General features: G+C 28.2%; 1 protein-coding gene across 1 annotated transcript; it reads right to left on the minus strand.

Annotated features, from left to right (window-relative positions):
- Positions 1 to 139: 139 nt before the first annotated feature.
- LOC113372553 (voltage-dependent L-type calcium channel subunit beta-2) lies at positions 140 to 17856 on the minus strand. The gene is made up of 10 exons (XM_026612894.1): positions 17749 to 17856; positions 8299 to 8415; positions 7080 to 7199; positions 5634 to 5844; positions 3879 to 4113; positions 3442 to 3565; positions 2005 to 2145; positions 1711 to 1878; positions 497 to 617; positions 140 to 282 (listed from the first exon to the last, which is right to left on the minus strand). The coding sequence occupies exons 1-10, from the start codon at positions 17839 to 17841 to the stop codon at positions 140 to 142; spliced, it is 1473 nt and encodes a 490-aa protein (XP_026468679.1). The 5' UTR covers positions 17842 to 17856.
- Between the last annotated feature and the right edge of the window lie 3361 nt (positions 17857 to 21217).

Genomic DNA, 21217 nt, shown 5'->3' on the forward strand with positions numbered 1-21217 from the left:
TGTAAAAATTGAAGAAAAATATTCTACCATTTATGCTGTTATAAAAAATTCATGAGCAAAAGGTGTTCATTTCATATCTACCATTTGATACAAATATAATTATAAGCGGATGCATTACAAATCAATATTAAACATGTGTTCAGATTAAATTATTAGCGCGCTTTCGTTTAGCTTGTCTATAAAGCCAGAACAGAGCATTTCTGACTCTTGGATGGATTATTATCTCACCTCGTTCTCTGTCACGACTGTGTGAATAATTATAGGAATCGTGCGGATGATGTTCTGGAAAGGAAATTTTTAGTATTGTGAGCTAAATTAGTATAATTAGTAAACAAGAACAAATTAGTATGCAAATTAGTATTTATGATTTAACCAAATTTGACATTATTGTAAATATTTGTAAAAAAGTTGAAAATATCATGTTGCAGCTAATTTATTTTTGTGTATCATTTTTTTTGTTATATAAAATTCTTCACATTTGTCCTTTTTTTGTTACCTGTGGGTGTATGGGGTATTCTGGCCGGTTGTTCAGCGTTCGGAGACGTATCTTGAGCAGGTTGAAGAGGTCGCGGAATCGTAGCCACTTCTTCAGGCGGATGGGTCGCTCGCCAATATGCCTACGATAATAATTTTTATCATGTGAATGAAAACAGCTGAAAAACTCCAATTATTTGCTAATTAGACATACGATTCTTATAAAGTTATGCGTAGTTCACGCAATTCCATGCCAATAAGTATTTTCTCGTTCTTTTGATTTTGTGCACAACTATTAAAGTTGCAGATGACACTTGATTAAATATATATTACAATAACTAAATTATCAATTTATTTAATATTTTTAAATATAAATTCCCACTTTTATTTTGAATTATATGCTGCAAGCGGCTACTGTAAGGATGCTCAAGCCAACCATCTAATTTGTACTCCGGCTTTATTTTGTTTGATAATTATAAATTACATCATCCGATACGGTCAAATAGAACCATTTGAAAAAATGATGTTTCTACTAATACTTTCGACACGGTCGTTTATATGGTCATATAATATTAAATTATATTCTGAAGTAATATTATTCTGAAATTTTTTCTCGAATAATATTCACTAATATTAGGTTGTCAAATATCTCCCTTCCGCTTTTTTGCTCTTGGTTTATAATACAAAAAGGCGGAAGGGAGATATTTGACAACCTAATATTACTTATTAGGAACGGTAGATTTTGTTTAGGTTATATAAGTATTTTCATATTCAAACATCAAAGACTTTGCAGCTTAAGTCGTACATGTGCAAATTTCCTTACTCGTTAAGTTTAATAAAGTCCTTAATTAAACCTTATCAGTTTAATAAAGTCTTTTATGTTCGAAAGTTTAAAAATTAAAAAGCAAAAAGGCTCATCTTCATAAACAGTTCCATTCCTTCCAAATAGATGGAGACTTAATAATTTTATATGTTCAATCGTTAATTTTAAGATTAACAATTTTAATCCAGTATACGCATAAATATAAAGATAATTAAATCTTAAAATGACTTGAGTATTCATTATTATTATTCATGGCTCACTTGTGAATAATATGTATGCTACTGCGCATAAAACATATTTAGAAATAGTAAAATTAATTGTAGGAGGTACTATAACTTAGTCTTATAATTATTCAAACAAGTATTACTATAAATTAACTAAAAATCAAAAGTACCAATTATAATTTCTTTTACCTCTAAATATTCTGCTATGTGCTCGCATGCATCTTCTAATTGATTCTCGTCTAAAATAACATCAAACATTTCAGGTGGACATTGTGCTAATTTTTCGGCCGCAACCATTTGTACCGAAAGATTTTTTGTTTGACCTTTTCCTCGTGATTTGATAAGCCTTTGCAATACCTTGAGAGATTAAAATATGATTACATAGGATGAAAAACATTATTTATTAAAGCTAATACTACTTATAAGATAAATTATATAATTCATATTCTCATATTTATTTCATATATATGTGTTTATTCTCACCTTTGGACTAGAAATTTTCAAATAAACTATCGTCGGCGATAAATTGGTTTTGGCAAGTTGTGAAGGATGATTAATTGTATCACAATCCAGAACGACCAATTGAAGAGTCCGCGCCAATTCAAATATTCGTTCGATTTCCGTCTGAAATTAATATTTATATTAATAATAGTCATATATTGAAAGTACCTAATTATTACAAAATGAATTATTCGTCAAAAACTTCAAAAGACAATAAGAGTGCAATATGCAAAAAGCATGCTAAAACATGAATTGAATTATTGTGCAAAAATAATTAGTCGCTTGATTATTCTTATGATGTATTATATACTCAATAAATATCAATTTATACAGCCAAAATTTTACGAATATTTGATCGATCACATCTAAGTCAACAAATCAGTCAACATTTATTCCAAATAAACAAAAAAAAAATTACTATCTTATATATTATGAAATGAAAATAATTTCTCACCTGAATACCAGATGTCTGAAAATTGAAAAAAAATCTATTTGTGTGAAATTTTAAAGGCAAAGAATATAACAAGTTTTCTTTTTACCATTGACACAAGCATTTGTGAAGCAATATTGGCAAAAAATAATTACAACAATTATATAAAGCACAATCATATATAAAAATAGAATAAATGATTAAATTCATGAGAATGGTTTTGAAAATTTGATATTTGAGAACAATGCAAAACCATGCGATGATTGAAGCTCATTTAGATTATAATGTAATAAGATTCAGAACAAATTTTTAGCAATGATAAAATCACATGCAGTAAGTTTGTATAAAGTTTGTATAACATTTTTAGAAAGAAGGAAACATTTATATTTATCTGTTGATAATAAATTTATTAACAGATACATTTATCTATATTTCCTAGCAAAACGTCGAACTCGTATCTTACATTTGTACATAAACCCAATTTGTATTACGTATTGTCTTCAAATATACATTAAACATTTCCAAAATATCTTTCTTAAAATAACAATTGAAATAAGTAAAACTACATATATAAATTCTTTTCATTTTTTTTAAAACTTTTCAAGAAAAACTGTAATTTGGCTTTGCCATGTTTTGTAAGACGAACAAACACTAATTATAATACTAATTTATGAATCTTGATAATTATAGAAAATCCAACATTAGCCTTGAAGATATTGTATTAATTTCTTACAATGATTGACCAATAATAATAATTTGCTTCAATATAATATTATAATATAATTTATAATAAATAATGTTGGCTTACAGATGGTAAAATTAACTCTAATATAGTGAAGATAGCTAGAAAGCATTAGTGCATGCATGACTAAAAATTAGTTATTATATTTTTTTTTGAAAAATTTGTAATCTAAGTACGTCGGCGACATTCTGCTATAAGCAATCCCTATCAAATTCGTAATTTATAGAAAATTAATATGGGATTTTACCTGAACCTCGGCCAAGCACGTTGATCTCGAATTTGAGCGCTCCATAAGGGCACGTTTTGTTTGATTATTCATAATGGACCGTTTCGCCAGCGATATATCAGCCATTACTCTTGTGATAATTATTCTAAAAGTAATTAAAATTAATTTATTACTATAAACTTATATAATATAATAGAGAGTCAGTTATAAAACGATTTGAATGTCATTGAAATAAATATTCGCTAAGTCAATGTTTCAAATTGAGAGACTAAATATTACTACAGCCTTGTAAATATCATATATTATGAATCTGTAGTTACTGTGATATGCAAAAATAATATTCATTCTGTCTGAATTAGTAATCATAAAAAGTGTCGTGTACTGTGGTGGCAAAATTACTGTAGAATATTAAATGTTGACAATATTTAAATTCAGAAGTCCACCTCTGTTGCACTTACCGGCCTTCAAATCGATGTTTGAGAAAATCGAAAAGCGCCTTTTGCATCATATCCGTAACTTCATAGCCCTTCAGACTTGGCCCGACAAGGACCACGGGTCGCATCGAAGGCACCACGTCGTAAGGGCTGGGGGCTTCTTGTTTCTTGAAAAAGGGTTTTCGCTTGTCCTTGGAAGGCAGAGACGACAGCGCCGCCTTGCCCGTGCGCGGCACACCCATCGTGTCCGATTCATCGCCTAAGAAAAATATTAGAATTAAATTCCAAGAAATAGTCATTGCGAATTTTAGATAAACTTTCTTGCACCAATAAAAATGAATAAAAAAGAAGTTATAAAACTCATCTGCTGATTGAATTAGTTATGAGAGGAAGAGGAAACTCCAACACCTTCAGGAGAAAAGACCAAGGATAAATAATTTATATGTATATATATATATATATATATATATATATATATATGTTATTTGGTTTTGTATATTGGTTAATTTATAATTATTGTATAATATAATTATAGAGCTTTTGGACATTATTTTTTATATAAAAGTTCATACTGAAATTAAGCTATTTAAAAAGCAATGTATCTACTAATATATTTGTTAAAATTTGCTGCACTGATAAATTAAAAGAATTGTAACAGAAATCTAACACGAAGCACAAGCTATGATTTATATTTTGTGTTGCAGCATTTTAAAATTTTGTTCAAATTATAAAGATTAATAATTAATTATGAATTTTTTTCATATAACTGCAGATTGTTTTGATAATTTGCTGATTTATATAGTGGACCAACTTAATAACTTATGTGTTCAAATTTGTGGTGGTATGGTTATAGTATTTTTTTGCCATTTTCATACTTTTATGCTGAACCTAAAAAAATAACTATGAAGACTGCGTAATATCATCTTGAATAAATACCATGTAACTTTTATATTAGGGTATCAGGTTAAGTGTTAAAAATTTATTTCTTTGTGTAAAGGTATATGAATTGGTATAAAAAAAAACACTTCACTGTTATAATACATAATATGTTTGTATGAATCACTTATTTTTACTGTTTAAATTAGGTTAATATATTTTGGAGATTTATTAAAAAATGTGCTTGGGATAAAAGTTTATTTTCACCTATAAATGCTAAAATAAGCTATAAGCTATCCAAGAATATTGCCAATTAATTGGATCAGTCGTTCATCGGTGTATGTAAATGTACAATATACATGTATATATATATATATATATATATATATATATTATTTTTCAATATATTATAAATCGTTCAAATACATCATTAAAAAAAGATAATTTTGTGAAGAATTTTATCGATAATTTGCTAATTTTATAGATTGTCCATATAGAAGACTCTCTCAGAAGCTTTTTTTATTTAGGTTTTTATAATGCTGAATTGAAAAATACTTACAACTCTAAATTTTCACCCACCTTCTGATAACCCTTAATGTGTAATAATCATTTTAGTATAATTTAATCATTTTATTATCTCACTTTCAGTAAGTGAAACCTGGATAAGTATTTTTTTACTGAATATCGATTAAGATTTCCTTAAGATGATGGAAAAGCTTGATTCTTCCAATAAACAATTTATTTTGATCAAGAGTTGTCTGCCCTTGTGAATTTTATAATTTATAACACAATTATAACACATGTAGCCCTAAACTTTTACTCTCCTACCATAAACCCCAATAAAGTAATAATCATTTCCGATTAATCTAGCCAAATTTTCACTACTACCATCTTCTCTCTTACCTGGTGTCGGAGGCGTGCTTCCCCTGCTGACATCGTTGGGGGCGCCGAGGTTTCCGGATGACGAAGAAGCTTTCGTGGCATACAGTTTGCTGCTCCGCTGCGCCGACGCCTGCATGCGCAGGTTCTCGATCTTGACCGGTGACGGAATGAAGCCCACATCACAGCCTTCTTTGACAATTCGTCCTATCCACCAGTTGTTGTCGTATTTCTCCTGAAATTGAAATAATAAAATAAAAATATGTGTATTAATTACCTTAGATTTCTCATAATTATTGAGGAAATTTTTTATTGTGAAAATTGTTAAATTGTAAATTTATGCACATATTAATTTACTTTAAAAGTTTGTTATATTATAACTTTATGATAAGAAGATATGGTTCAATGATTACGTTAGGATTTTTAGAAAAAATAAAAATCATATCTGTGTGATAGAAGGTTCTTCATCAGTTTTAATGATGCTTCATCTAATGTTAAAAATATTTCTTCCGGAGTTCCCCAAGGTAGTGTTCTTGGTCCGCTGCTTTAAATTATATATACTGCTGATATACCTACAAATGCAGAAACCATGATTGCTACCTTCGCAGATGATACGGGAATACTAGCTCAACGTGACAACCAATTGCTTGCCCCGGAAATTCTACAAAAACATGTAGATGAAGTAAAAAAGTGGATGGAACTATGGAGAATAAAAGTGAATAACTCTAAATCAGTTCACGTTACTTTTACCTTACGACAAGATTCATGCCCCCCTGAATGGTGATTTGGTTCCTGTATCCAATGTTGTTAAATATCTGGGATTACATTTAGATAGAAGATTAACCTGGCATGAACATATTCTAAAGAAGCGTCAGCAGCTTGAATTAACACGTAGGCAACTTAATTGGTTAATGGTCTGGAAATCGCAAGTCACAATAGAAAATAAACTCCTAATATACAAGACAATTATTAAACCAATATGGTCCTACGGCCTACAACTATGGGGTACGGCCAGTTTATCGAACATAACTATTCTACAAAGGTTCCAAAATAAGATTTTGAAAGAAATCGTGAACGCTCCAAAATACGTTCTCAATTGGTTGATACATCAAGATCTCAGAATTCGAACTATAGAAGAAGAAATTAGTCTTTACTGCACCAGATACAAAGCTCGTCTAAGTCGTCATCCAAAAGTATTAGCGTCAGATCTGCTTAAGCCTTTACCACCAAAGCGTCTCAAAAAAAGAATCTGCAATGATTTACTTCAAAATATAACATAACATCTATGAAGGCGCTATCGCAGGATAGCGATCCTTCTCACGCAGACAAATAATATATATCTGTAACAAATGTATCTGAATGTACTTTGTATAGATTGCTATAAAAAATAAATCAATATATATATATATATATATATATATATATATAAAGGAGTAATATAAAATATCATAGGTAAATTAATTTAATTACCTTGATGTGCAAATAATCCCTTGCTTCGAAAGAGATGGCACAACCGTGAACGGGAGAGTCATCATCCAATGAACCGTCATAGGAAACGTTCGTCTTGACAGAGAACGCTACCGGTTTATTCTGAAATAGATGAAAATAAATTTAAAAATTTTAATGAAGCAAATAATGTCTTCATTCATTTATCGATGGCCATTTCGAGCAGTCTAATATCAAGCAGTTGTGACATCGGAATATAGATAGAAATATGTATTTATCTATAATTGCCCTCGCATGGCATTTCTGCATCATGCATAAACTCATAACTATTACAGAAAACTAAAGCAACCAATCGCAAAAAGATGCGATAACTGTTTGGATTGCCGTCTATAAAAAATCGATGTAGTTTGTAAGGAATTCATCACAACAGTCTGATAATTTATTGTGTAATTTATTTGAATCTTCCAAATTTATCGCAAAATTAGATGTATAATTATTATACATGTTACATTTAAATCCTTTGTAGAATGTCTCTATAAACCGAAGTTCAAAAAACTTACACGGAGAGTTTCTAAATGAAATTTTAGAGAAAAATGAAGACGAGAAAGTAAGTGCTGTAAAAATTAGAAGAAAGAAGTACTTTATTGCTTATCGAAAATGAAGAATAAAAGTGGATTGGACGCATATGAGGCAAATAGTAATTTTTTATAATTTTGTTAGTTAATACAATGCATTAAAATACTTATTAAATCTAATAAAATCATATAAATAAAACATAATAATAAATAATATGTCAGTGAAAATACATTGGAGCGACAAGTATTTTCTGAAATATTATTACAAGGCTATAGCACTATTATATGGAACACTACTCCTATAATGAGCGAATTTACTGCATACGATGATTATGGAAAATAGAGCATACAGCACTGCATCAAACTTCGAAATAATACCTGCATCGAGAATGAGGCAGTTATTACAAGATTGAAAATAATAAATCAGCGCCATATAATTTTTGCTCTAGCAATAACAAAATTGAGAGATAATATTGCGATGATTTAAAATATCAAAAGCACTGTCTCACTGAACTGAACTCACAAAACTTTTTATCTCATTGCCTCTTAAAGTAACCAGTCCCCCTTATTAGGACTACCGATGTACCGATTAGTGAAATTCGATTTCACGGTTAAAATCCTTAATTTCTAGGCCGAATGAGTAAATCGTGGCTAGTAAAATTGCTCACCCTCGCGCGATTGAGCTGGCTGAGCGCCTGGCCCTCTTTCTCACGCCGCAGCGTCTCCTTCTCCTCGTCGAGCGACAGGTCTGACGAAGGGTGCGAGTAATTGGAGTCCGCCGAACCCTAAACATGCCAAAATTCAATTAATAATACAAATCAAACCAAATAAAATATCACATAAATATATTCTCCAATTTAAATATTAACTTTAATCAGTGAGTTTTTATTTTCAGAGATTTTATATTAAGTTTTGTCTTTCTCAACTGAAAAACCTTCATATATTTTTTAAATTTTTTTAATATTAATTATTATTATATAATATATAATATTTCTAGAGGTAGGCATATCACCTTCTTCAAAAATGTCTTCGGATTAACTACAAATAAATATTAAAAACTATATCAAAATGACCACCATTCTTCAGAATAATGGTACCGATGTTAATGTGTACAGAAATATTAAAAATTCTTGAGAAAAAGGAGAAGCTTTTGGCTTTGGAAAAGGTTATCTACTAATATATATATATATATATATATATATATATATATATATATTAAATATATAATAAAAATATATTTTATATGAACTTAATATTTCCTTTTGGCTATTTTTCGGCTTTCAAAATATAATTTTTATTTTTAACTGTTTTAATTATTTTTTTAGCAAATAAATCTTCAAACAATGTGTTTAATACATTGTATATAACATTATGTATCATAAGTTTTTAAAAATATACACCATCTATTCAGAAAATATACTTCAATTAATGTACTTTACGAAAATTTATTCCAAAAAATAAAACGTGAAAGTCGTAGCTGAAGTTTCCATACAGTAAATATGATGTTTCTAAAAGTAATGTAATAATATATTTATATATTTACACAACTTTACACAAGAGACGTATATTTGGACATAGTCGAATTTGTCTAAAATAAAAATGTAAAGCACATGGTTGTAACATAGATCATAAATAAGAGTTCATTTAAAAAAAAATACCTACAACAAAATCTTAAGGTAAACATAATTTATATAATTCGTAACATTTTGCATACACAAATACACACACGTATATATATATATATATATATATATATATATTATATTTTTTATAAATATGATTAAATAAATGTAGAAAAAATTGCACACACATGTTATGACATTTCTATAATATATAATCATAATCTATAAATGTCTATATTTTGAAGCTCAATAATAGCAATTATTATAATGATAAATATTCTATTTAACATATACTACAAAATCTATAAATTTTATTTTGTTCCGATGTTTCTATCTAAATAAAGCATGTTAGACTTAAAAATCTATTATCAAAGTGTTTAAATCTATATTTTACCACTATTTTACAGCATGTTTCTAATGCTTTTATCCTAAATCCTCCAGCGAAAGGCATGATGTTGTGACCCAACTACATAAAAAACAACTAAGCATGCAATGAAAATGCTGCTAATTTTTATTTTATAGAAAAAGAGTTCAAACAAAAGTTATGACAAAATTATTAGTAATAATTATTATTGGATGTTCAGGTTGTTTAAATAAGTGTAATTCGAAAACACTAAAATTCAATCTGTTTCGCATGTAACATTTAAATTACAACATGCAACTTTGATAACTCAAAACACAAAATATTTAATTCTACCCAACAACTATTTTTGTATTTGTCACATACTTGCTACATATTTGATTCCAAAATTTACACTGAAGCTATTAAAACTATCGATGAGTTTAAATGAAACTAAAAATATCCTTTTTATCAATATTTGTGACCTTTATTGCGAGACAAACTGCAATAACCGAACGATTATTATTCCATATGAACTTTTTGCATACAACAACAAGGTATTTTCTACAGCAGGTCAAGAAATATGCATAATCAAACTGTACTCTATAATTTTCTACATATTATGATTTATTATCCTAACCCAATTTGGTGAATAAATTACTCGAATTTATTAGATTTAGTTTTGAAATCCCACCGCTCATTAACATCGATTTTCGACGTTCGTGAATAATCAGAAAAATAAATTAGCACAAATTTTGTTAATTAAAGCACGATTGAAGTAGAATTAGTTTTTTTCAATATAATGTTTATTAGAATATTGTTAAAAGTTTTTTAAACACTGAAATATTTTTAAAACTTATTGAGAATAAGCTATAATTTGTGTCATTTTCACGGTGAGACAACACCGTCTGAATTTCTAATTTATCTAGAAGCAAAAATATTTTATGTCGCACTTGTATAATTTCTCACAAACGCCTCAACTTTACTAGTTGCCTTGCACAATATCATGCTTCTGTATTTTATGTATTTCCCGGAAAGCTAAATTTCCGGGATTATAAAAAGTAGCCATGCAATAATTTGTATTTTATATTTAATTTAAAATATAGTTGTTTAAAATTGTTTCCATGCAAATCTGCAGTGTTTCCTTTGTATTTTTGAAATAGGTGCTCATTCATGCACTATGTGTGCAGGGCTAAGTGTCTTACCAGAGACGTATATTTGGACATACGCCCAGAGCGTTGGTTGCGTGGCCCAGGCATGCAAACCGTTCCTGATCCGCCACTGCATTCGGTTCACTTCAAGGCTGATAGATAGTTTAGGTATTAGGTTGATGATGATATTATCTTAGTTAATCAGAAAAAATACTTCTTCATGCTTAAAATTTATGTCATATTTTTGTGATGTTTGCGACAGCCCTAAGTATAGTATTCGATAAACTATTTTACTAGTAAATTATATAGGTATATAGGTAATTATATTATATAGTAATTATATTAATTGATATCATATAGTAATCAGTTACATTTTTTTATGAATACATTTTAAAATCATTCTTAATGATTCATACAGTCTTCATTCATACAACTTCATTAGCCTATCCTTAGTCCAGCCAAGATTTTCACATTTCATTTTATTCAAGATGTTCTTTTGCCGAATGCATAAAAAAATAACCAAAATAAAACTTGACTTTACTAAAAAAAACTTTCTATGAGTAAGTTTAGGATTATCTTAACCGCTAGGATTTTTGTTTTCTCGAACAAAAACATAAAGCTCAATAATCTTTTAATCTACAATTCTTAGAAATGTCATTAAACAAGCTTGTTTTGCAATTTTACTAATCTGTGTTTTTTATTTAATTGTTCTCTGTATATTATGAAAATACTTTTATTTTACATATTATGAAATCTAAGGAAATTATCATCTTACGAGAAACAAGTAATTAGCAAAGAAAAGTCTGTTCCAAGAATATACCATTCATTACTTTTTTCCTTCGAATAAAAGAACTGTATTATTTGCATAATAAAAATTTGTTTTTGACATTCATATATAAGCCAACTATTTATATACAATTCTAGCATGTGCTATATAACAAATATGTATTGATATTCTAGTATAAAGTCATGAAAAAGATTTTAAACTTCCTGAAAGTTCCATACGGTGGAGCGATCTTGTATATTTTGACACACCATATTTATGAATATTTGTTGTATGAAAATTATTATTTTTCGGTTAATTTTTAAATAAAATTTTATGCATATCTATTTAATATAGTTTTTAAAATAATATGAACTTTTGCTGCTCTTTTAGTACTTTTTTTCCACGATGTGTCGGAGTCAGAAAATTAATATTATATTTTATTAAAAATATTGTATAAATAATATAGTTATTAATAATATAGTTATTTCAAGGCAATTCATAAGATATTTATAAAAATATAAATTCTAAACTAAATTGAGTTAATCTGCAAAATGTGCAGGATAATATTATAAAGTTTGTATACACGTCGCATAAAAAAATGTTTTTACTCATCTATACACATATTTTTACCGAAACTGTATTTTGCATACAAACTATATGGCAGAATTCTTCGTATAGTGAATCTGTGTCAATTTGAATAAAATATTCTTCTGGCATAGTATAAAAGATTTCTTCTAACGATTTTGTCACGGAGCCACGTAGTCTCTACACCTTATTTATATTCCTATAACGCCAAATTATTATCGGAAAAGAGGTAGTATTATGGATCGTAAAATGTAGAAATCAAAATGTTTTTGATAGAAAAACACTTTCAGAAATGTTCCCAATTAAACTATTTGTATATAATTTTTGAAGTTTATGTTTTGGCCAAAAAATCTCATTTATAATTTTCATCTAGTTTATAAAGTATTTAGCAAATCGTTTAAATATGACGTTAATTTGAAGAAATTTATAGCTATAAATATCAACTTTAAGTATTACTACCGAAAAAACTCACATTGAATAGTTATAAGTTAATTTTTCAAATGAACTAGCATTCCTAAATAATCTATACAACATTGTCTTTTGTATTAAGAGCATTTGGTCTAAGAACTTTGGATAGATGCCAAAAATTTCTACAATGAAAATCGATCTCCCACATTCTTCAAGTAACTTAATGCTTCGTAACGTAAAATATATGAAAAGTCATATTGTTTGTTCGTAAACTTATATATTAGTTTTTGTGCTGTTCGATATTCGAGATATCAAAGATAGTTGCAATCATATATCATAAAAATGTATTGAATATTGCGAGCAAGAGATAAAATAAAATTTAAAAGATTGAATATAATAAAAAATCGTATCATATATTTTTGAAATTGTATTGAAAACAATAAATATGTTTTCAGTCAGCCCTTAATGTAATAATTATTCTAAATAAATACTTTAAGTTTATATAAATTTGATGTAGTAAATATTATATTAATCGATGGGTAAAAATTGAGTAGAAAATGTTATATACTATAGCAAACTCTTATTACTTATTGGTTAAGTATATTATTTTAACATTTCGGGAAGTTTATACTACTTGTCTTAGCGTAAATACCATCTACAATGACACATTATATACCAGATTTATAGCCTCTATTCTAAACAACTTGACATTTTAGGATATATTTTGTATTTTTTTCAAAAATTTAAATTTAAATAGCAACTGGTCCTTTTTATACGCATGTCGTATACCTGTCAATACACAAAATTTTACCAGGTCTCCATAACGAGTATCTAAATTCCTCAATTTAATAAAACTGGTTGTTAAAACACAGCTGATTGGTTAATATAATATAAAATGAAACAAATTAGAGATATTATAGTCAAAACAAAATATATTTATTGAATTATATTTAGTAAAATAATCAAAAATTGCGACAGGTTCATAAAAATGTTACTTTTAACTACCTACTCTCCCACTGACATAGACAAACGTTTATCACTTAATATTATTGATAAATGTAATATTTTGATAAGTAGGTAAATACGACTAACGTGTGGTTTTATATGGTTTGCATATGGACCCCAATTTTCCCTATATTTGTTACCAAAATTGATTCCGTTCGTCCTCATAACGTATGTATAATAATGACTAGGAGACAATGTCGTCGGAGAGAGAGAGAGTGAGCGCCGGTCCGGGCGCATCGCCAATGAACCGAGGACATGGATGTTCAATGGGCCATGAGGAAGACTATAAGACCTTCGCAGGGACCCCCCGGGACGTGTTCTAATTTGAGATCATATCGCTCTATGTTGAACTAAACAATCGTGGAAATAGTAGAAAAAAGTGAAGTCGAGATAATTTTATCGAATGGAAATGAAGCGTTTGGCACAATTTCATACATAGACGTATACATTTTATTAATATTATCAAAGCTCTGCCGGAAGCCATGTTCCAAATTCTGGCCGAAGCAAGGCAAATAGGTTGACAGGTAAATTGATAGACAGGTGAATTGGTAGATAATTAAATTGGTGAAAAGGCAATTTGTTGGATAGCTGGTAGTCAAGTAAATTTGAGGATATGTAAAATGGTAAACAGGACAACTGGTAGATAGTCAAATAACAAGACGGATAAACTGGTTGCAGGTAAATTGGTAGAAATATGAAACGGGTTGATAGGTAATTAGGTTGACAGGTAAATTGATAAGCCGGTAAAATGGTAGATTGATTAACAAGTTGATAAGTAAATTTGTAGACAAATTGTTGAACAGATAGTAGTAACGTTAAAGGGTACAGCGAGTATATATATATATATATATATATATATATACATATATGTATATATATACATATATACATATAATATATACATATAAATACATGCAATAGTGCTGAAAACGGTGGGAGAAAAAAGGCCAGTACTGCTATATACGTATATATAGAAGATATGTAAGACGTATGTTATAATTATTATTCGTGCTCTGCCCAAAGGCAGGGCCATTACGTAAGAACAAGGCATTTCATTACTCCCGTGTTTATAATTCACTTGTTATATCTTTAACATCTGCTTCAATGCTTAAATGCTTCGGTTTTCTAATCCCTGGATTTTATCTTTATTTGTTTTATTCCTATTTTTTTCTTCAATGATATCATGCAGAAAAAACTCTTTTCCCAATATGAGACCAACTCACTTTTACTCGAAAAGTTTAAACTTCTCCATACTTTTCCAGCACATCTCCACATTTTCGATTCGGATTTTTCAGTTTTCTTTACAGTCCAAATCTCAATATATTTTATTTCAAACATAAAGGTATGCGTGTGTGTTACTATCATGTGTGTTAAAATTAATTCGGTTTTAAGCTCGTCCAGAAGAGGCATTCAGCCATAAGGCAAGAATGCTCAAGAACGTAAATATCGTTCATTCATCGTACGGCTTTTGAAATGCTCTTCTCAGTTCACTATTATGTTTTTGTACGTCTCTATATATTGTAAGTATTGATAGATTTTCAAGGAAAAATTATCAGAATATGACGAATGGTTTTAAACATTTCTTACTACCATAGCGATGATTTTATATATGTATGTATATATAATTCTTTTCGATAAAATTTAGTATGATGCATTTAGAAATTGCGTGCTATAAATTATGGAGTCCGAATTTTTCAACCTTTATGTTTCTAGTGTTATTTTTAGAATCGTGCAGGCCATTCCTCTGGAAATAATCACATATGCTGCGTGGAAATTATTTACTGTATTGATTTCAAAATTCCTATATATTTCCACCAATTTATTAATCAATTTAGAATTTAAATTAAAATTTTTATGGATGGTAAACAAGTGGAATTTTTTTTATACTGATAAGAAAGGAAAGCGTTGAGTTATTTCTCAAGATATGAAAAAGATCAAAAACAAATATAGAAAAATTATGTATATATATATATATATATATATATATATATTATATTTAGAAATTATATATATATATATATATATATATATATAGCTTGATCTTGCTCATAAGTTGATAAATTTGAAAAGTAAACTTTTAGGGTAGATCACCAATTAGTTTAATAATTAAATAAACGCAAAAATAAATGTTTCCAATGTATGCTCTTTTTTATTGTCTAATATAGTATAATTTATAATCTTGGGCTTAAATAGAACTATAAATCAGGCGTCCCGGGCATATTAGTCGGGTACGAGAACAGAATGGGTTCATAATATCCTGACACTGAATTATGAAACTCTATTATAGAACCTAATTAATTGACCCATCTATCGTCTCTTTGTCTATACGATCTTACGAGATATTTCAGAGCGATTAATTCTGATCGAAGGACAACGATGGAGACAATATGTATAATTATTAGGGCTTTGGTTACAGATTTGCTTAAATAAAAAATAGTTTATAAAATTAATTATTCATTAAGATGATTGGACTGTTGGAACCAAATTAAAATTATAATAAAAATGTTGAGAGTTTGAAGAATAGGGCGTCTAAATCATGTTTTTTGGTAATATTAGTACAAAAATTATTTGTTTGACACGTTAATCGCCACGACAATATAAGAAAACTGTATAAGATAAAGTTTTCATGGTAACTTCATTAGATAGTTTAGGTAAAAAAGTATCCAGGAACACAGAGGAAGAATTAGGGTTCGCATTTTTGTGTGTATGCACTGAAGATGACTTAAATCAAGATTCAAATTGGTTGCTATTACAATAAAAACATTTTTCTTCATTAAATCTGTTTAATTATTGGATGGATGCCCAAGAACTCTTCATCATATATATATATATATATATATATATATATATATATATATATATATATATAATTTGAACTGAAATGGGAGCAAGTCGTTTCCGTCTGACAACAAACTTAAGAAGTACAAGCGTTGTCAAGCTCAAGAAGTTCGAAATGCAATTATTTGATAATGTTGATTCACAATTACATCAAATTCAATAACATTCTAGAATAAAGCTCTGGAAAATGCAATAAACTTGTAGATAGTAATAGATAAAGAGAAAACAAAAATTTATATTGTATTGTATGAAATAAAGATATCAGAAACTTTGTAAACAATTTGAATTTTATTTTAATCCTCGTTATTTTCATTCATAAATTGAATCATGTAGTCATTAATATAGATTTCATAACCGATGAAAATTCTAGCTTATATGCAAGGTTCAATCAATTAATTATATTTTAATATAATCCTACCACATATACTAGAGTGTAGACTAAATCACAAATTGAAGATTTATGTTTAAAATCAGATAACATCTCTATAATTTCAAGAGGAAAATCATTGTAAAGGTCAATTTATCAGAAACAAATGAATGTACGATAAAAATAATTATTTTATAATGTTATATTTTCCTATGATTCTTTTAAAAATATAAAAATATAATGCGCATTTATGTAAGCATAAAAAATCAATTAGATGCATAAGAATACCAATAAATGATAAAATAAAAAAACATCGATTCACGTATAAATCTGTGTAAATAGTTAGTTTGTTGTGCACCACTACTATAATTTAATAAATAATTTTATAAAACGTTGGGCATCCCTGAAATTAAAGCTCTCATAAGTTGTGCGGTCAGAAAGATTACACGTGATGAGAAATAGGCCATTTGTTAATTCAACACTTTGATACTTGAACAGACTTTTCTAAAAGATTTCTCCATTACGTTTAAATAATTTTTTTTAGAAAGATTAAACTTAATAAAACATAATACACGATATTGTACTTCGACCACGAAGTTGAAAACATCTCCCAAACTGTAGTATTGTAACCATATTCAAGAAATTAACTAGTTTTTTTACGAACGCTGATTTGTACCTTAATAGTAATATTATAGCTTGAAAAAACTAACAAAGTAAGGAGTTAGACTAAATTTTGGATTTAATCTTTTTCTATTTTACTATGAAAATAATTGACGGTATACTACTAGACACAAATACGCCAAATATTTACAGGATGGGTATAATTTCTTGCACACTGTAATCAAGTATTTTTGCACATGTATGTGAAATGTTAATATATATATATATATATATATATATATATATATATATAGACAATGTTTTTGAAAAAGTACGTAAACAAACGCTGTACAAAAATAATGATAGCACTTATGAAAACAGGGATGAATGATGAAATTAGTATAATTAATTAAGGTATTATTTAAGAACTATGAACCTGAGTAAATAGTTTATTATATCCTTGTTGATTCGTTCCATAACCCATCATAGTAATATTACGGCATTGCCCGGGCGAATCCGAAAGAACCATCGAGCGCGACGGATCCGGCGCTGCCTTGCTCCCGCCCTGTCTCGCCCGGCAGCCGGCCCTGCCTTCCACTTCTTTTAACTGTTGGCCGGAAATCTTGCACGTCGAAAAATAATTTACACCGAACCACCGTTAATTTTGATTCAAAGTCATAATTTGGTGAATGAATCAATTTCAAAACATTGTTGGAAACCGATACATTGAGATAAGAATAACAGGTTGAAAACAAAGAGATTCTATTATTTATTTGGAGTCACTATCACACTTCATACACAAACATACAGTTTACTCATGGTGAAATGTTTATATTGTTCTTAACTGTTATTTTAACACAAATCGGGTTATTTTTTTAAAATAATTGAAGGGCACTTCAAGTTTCATTAAATTACTTTTATTTCAGCTATACAAAATGTAAACAATAACAAATACCGGCATTCTAATAATTTTTATCTACATTTGTGGACAAAATATATCTAGTGACCACGAGCATTCCAGTCTTCAGCGAACTACCGACATATTTCGGTTAATAAATTTAGGATCAAAATATAGTTCTTGATTTATGTAGTTCATTTAAACTAAGTATAGTTTATTTCTAGTCACATAACTTAAATACAAAAACACAAACAGCTGTCACTTGGTAACGAAAACTCTGCCTTCTGTGTACTGAACGTCAAACATTCACGCAGTGGCACTGAACACGCTCATGTTGAAAATCAATAATATTATAACCACGATTAAGTTTCAAAGCGTTTCTTTCATAATATTTAGATAAAAGATAGAAATAAGCGCATAGATAGTATAAAATTATTTAGATTATTTTAAATATCGAGTATAAAATGTATCTTTTTGTCAATTTGACATGTTCCAAAATGTACGTCGCATTGCAACTACTAATAAACTCACTACGCTTGTATCATCATTGCGCAAGCGTACGGAAACCACACTAGTACAACATGCCTAATGCAAAAAATTAATTATTATTGTTGTAATTTTATAAACAATAGTTCAAATTTTGCATTTATTAACGATTTTTCTGAATAAGACCAAAACCACCACCACCACCAATTATTATTTACTAACTTCACTGTCCTGCATTGACTGATTAAACTCCGTCATATTTTCAGGACAAACATCCTTTATGTATAGAAAGAAAGTTCGGGTAAACACAAGGTTCACTTATAATTATCCACTATTTTTCGGAGGCAAAATCAAGGTAGTATTTGTACCTTTATTGGCATGGATCGAGTGCACAGTATGCCGGATTTCTCAATGAAATTTTTTCTGTCTGAATGTTTGTGTGTAAGAATCGACTAGCGGCAAAAACAGAAAACTCTTCAATTTTGTCAGTGTCGAACTTGAAATGAATAAATCCATTCAATAAAATACTAGAAATTAATCAATTAAAATTATTCAGAAAAAGAAATTAACACCTAGTTTGTTATCTAATTAATTTTTTTTGATAAACCTTAAATTTGGAGGATTATACGTAAACCATGCCAAATAGAAGAATGAATATTTCAAAATTTCAAGCGTGACCCCATAAGTTTCCCGTTGTATTATTACTTTCATTATAAGTACAGCATAAAAAGCCATCACTTAAAAAAGTACAGTGAATACTAAAAAAATAAGCAGTACATACACAAAAAGCCCTAAAGTAATCTTTAAAATTAAAAAACCTTAGTGAAAAATTAAACCTTTATACCCTTACATCTTTATTTTCGAAAATAACTTAAATTTGAGTTTTTAAATCTTAATTTTTATTGATTAAGACAGTTGTTTACAGTATTGGGAAGTTTGTACGTCGTTCCGGCAAATCATTTTTGGGCCGGAATGCGTTCCGGCAAGAACATTTAAAAAAAGAAAAACAGAAAATGATTTGATAAGTGAATTTTAGAACTTTTATTTTAACTATTTTTTATTAAACGTTTCTATTATTGTTATAAACATACATATATATGAACAAAATGGGTTTTGTAATAATTTTGGTTTATGTCCTTTTCGAAAGGAAACGGAACAAACATAAAAACCGGTTTTTTAATTTTAGCGTTCCAGCAAAAAAAATTAGCACAACACCACTGTTCAGTATTTATAAGAATATACATCCTTTTATTTCATTTTATGCTCTAAATACACAATCAATCCTCGTAATATAAATTCAAATTACAAAATTTAGCAGAACTCTTATTTATTTTACTAAGTCAGTGAAAGTTTATATGTTTATGTTAAATTTATTATTTGGAAATATGTATTTTTTTGGTGATAAACGTTTTTTCTCGTTTCTCCAGTGTAATGTAAAAATTAGTCTTGATTACATACATACATAATTCATATTTTTGTGATAAATTGGAGAAATATCTGTGATAATTATTCGTTTTATTTCAAACTTACACACTGCGCAAATAAATTGCAACTGTAAAAAGTATATTTATAGTAAAAACAAATGCACCTATCATTCCTAGAATCAGACAGAAAAAATGATGTGATGTTTTATCATGATGCTGCAACGTCAGCGTCTCTAATGGACATTTTGATATGACAGAAAATTGGACATTAAAATTGCAAGAGCCAGTTCTATAAATAATTCTTTCATTCACTACATTCGCCACTAATAAATTATTATTTTTTAATGACCCCGACATTACTCTGCTTTCATTTCTCAGAAATAATAATGAATCTTTGATTTAGATTCCATAATACTCGTAATAATTTGAAACGAAATGTTGTAGTTCTATTCATGACATTTATTTCGCATGAATTTTTGTTCGGGTTTAATAAAATATTACAATAAATTACGTTATTATTATTCATTCTATTATTAATTATTACCACGTATTCATACATTAGAAAAAGTCTGAAATATTATTATTTTATTTATTTTTATTGTTTATGGCTTGATTATGAATAAATAAATAAATAAATCAGTTGCTCAAATTCTATAATAAATTATACTAAGAAATGTGATCCTATTGTTCCCAAAATCATTCTTGCCAAAAGTCTAATGCTGCCAAATTATTTGCTGCTAGAAGGTTAATTCATGCAAGAATGTCAAAGTAAAGCACATTTATTTTAACGCGAACAAATTATTAAATAAACATAAAATTAGATATGAAATTTGTTAAATAAATACTCATAGATAAATAAATATTTATTTATTTTATATACGTATTCGTAAAAACATGCATGTTCTTATGCATATTTATATGAACACAACCACTTGTATATTTATTTATCTATACTATATATAGATAATTTTTGTTTTCCAAGTAGTGAAAAATATATAAACAACTTGTTTAGGAATCTATCCTGTTATTGAATAAAAACAATGTATGTATTTATGTGTATGCATATAAATTGTAGACATGTATATATTTTCTTAAGA

Source organism: Ctenocephalides felis, unplaced genomic scaffold, assembly GCF_003426905.1.
Source record: "Ctenocephalides felis isolate EL2017-DRISC unplaced genomic scaffold, ASM342690v1 CF-g0.4_SCAFFOLD_01604, whole genome shotgun sequence".
Lineage (NCBI taxonomy): Eukaryota > Metazoa > Arthropoda > Insecta > Siphonaptera > Pulicidae > Ctenocephalides > Ctenocephalides felis.

Coding starts and splice junctions, on each gene's coding strand:
- LOC113372553 (XM_026612894.1), bottom strand. CDS start 17,841: ATGGTTCTTTCGGATTCGCCCGGGCAATGCCGTAATATTACTATGATG. Junction 5,845..7,079: donor GGGATTATTTGCACATCAAG/GTAATTAAATTA, acceptor TTTCAATTTCAG/GAGAAATACGACAACAACTG. Junction 1,879..2,004: donor TGAAAATTTCTAGTCCAAAG/GTGAGAATAAAC, acceptor TAATCTCTCAAG/GTATTGCAAAGGCTTATCAA.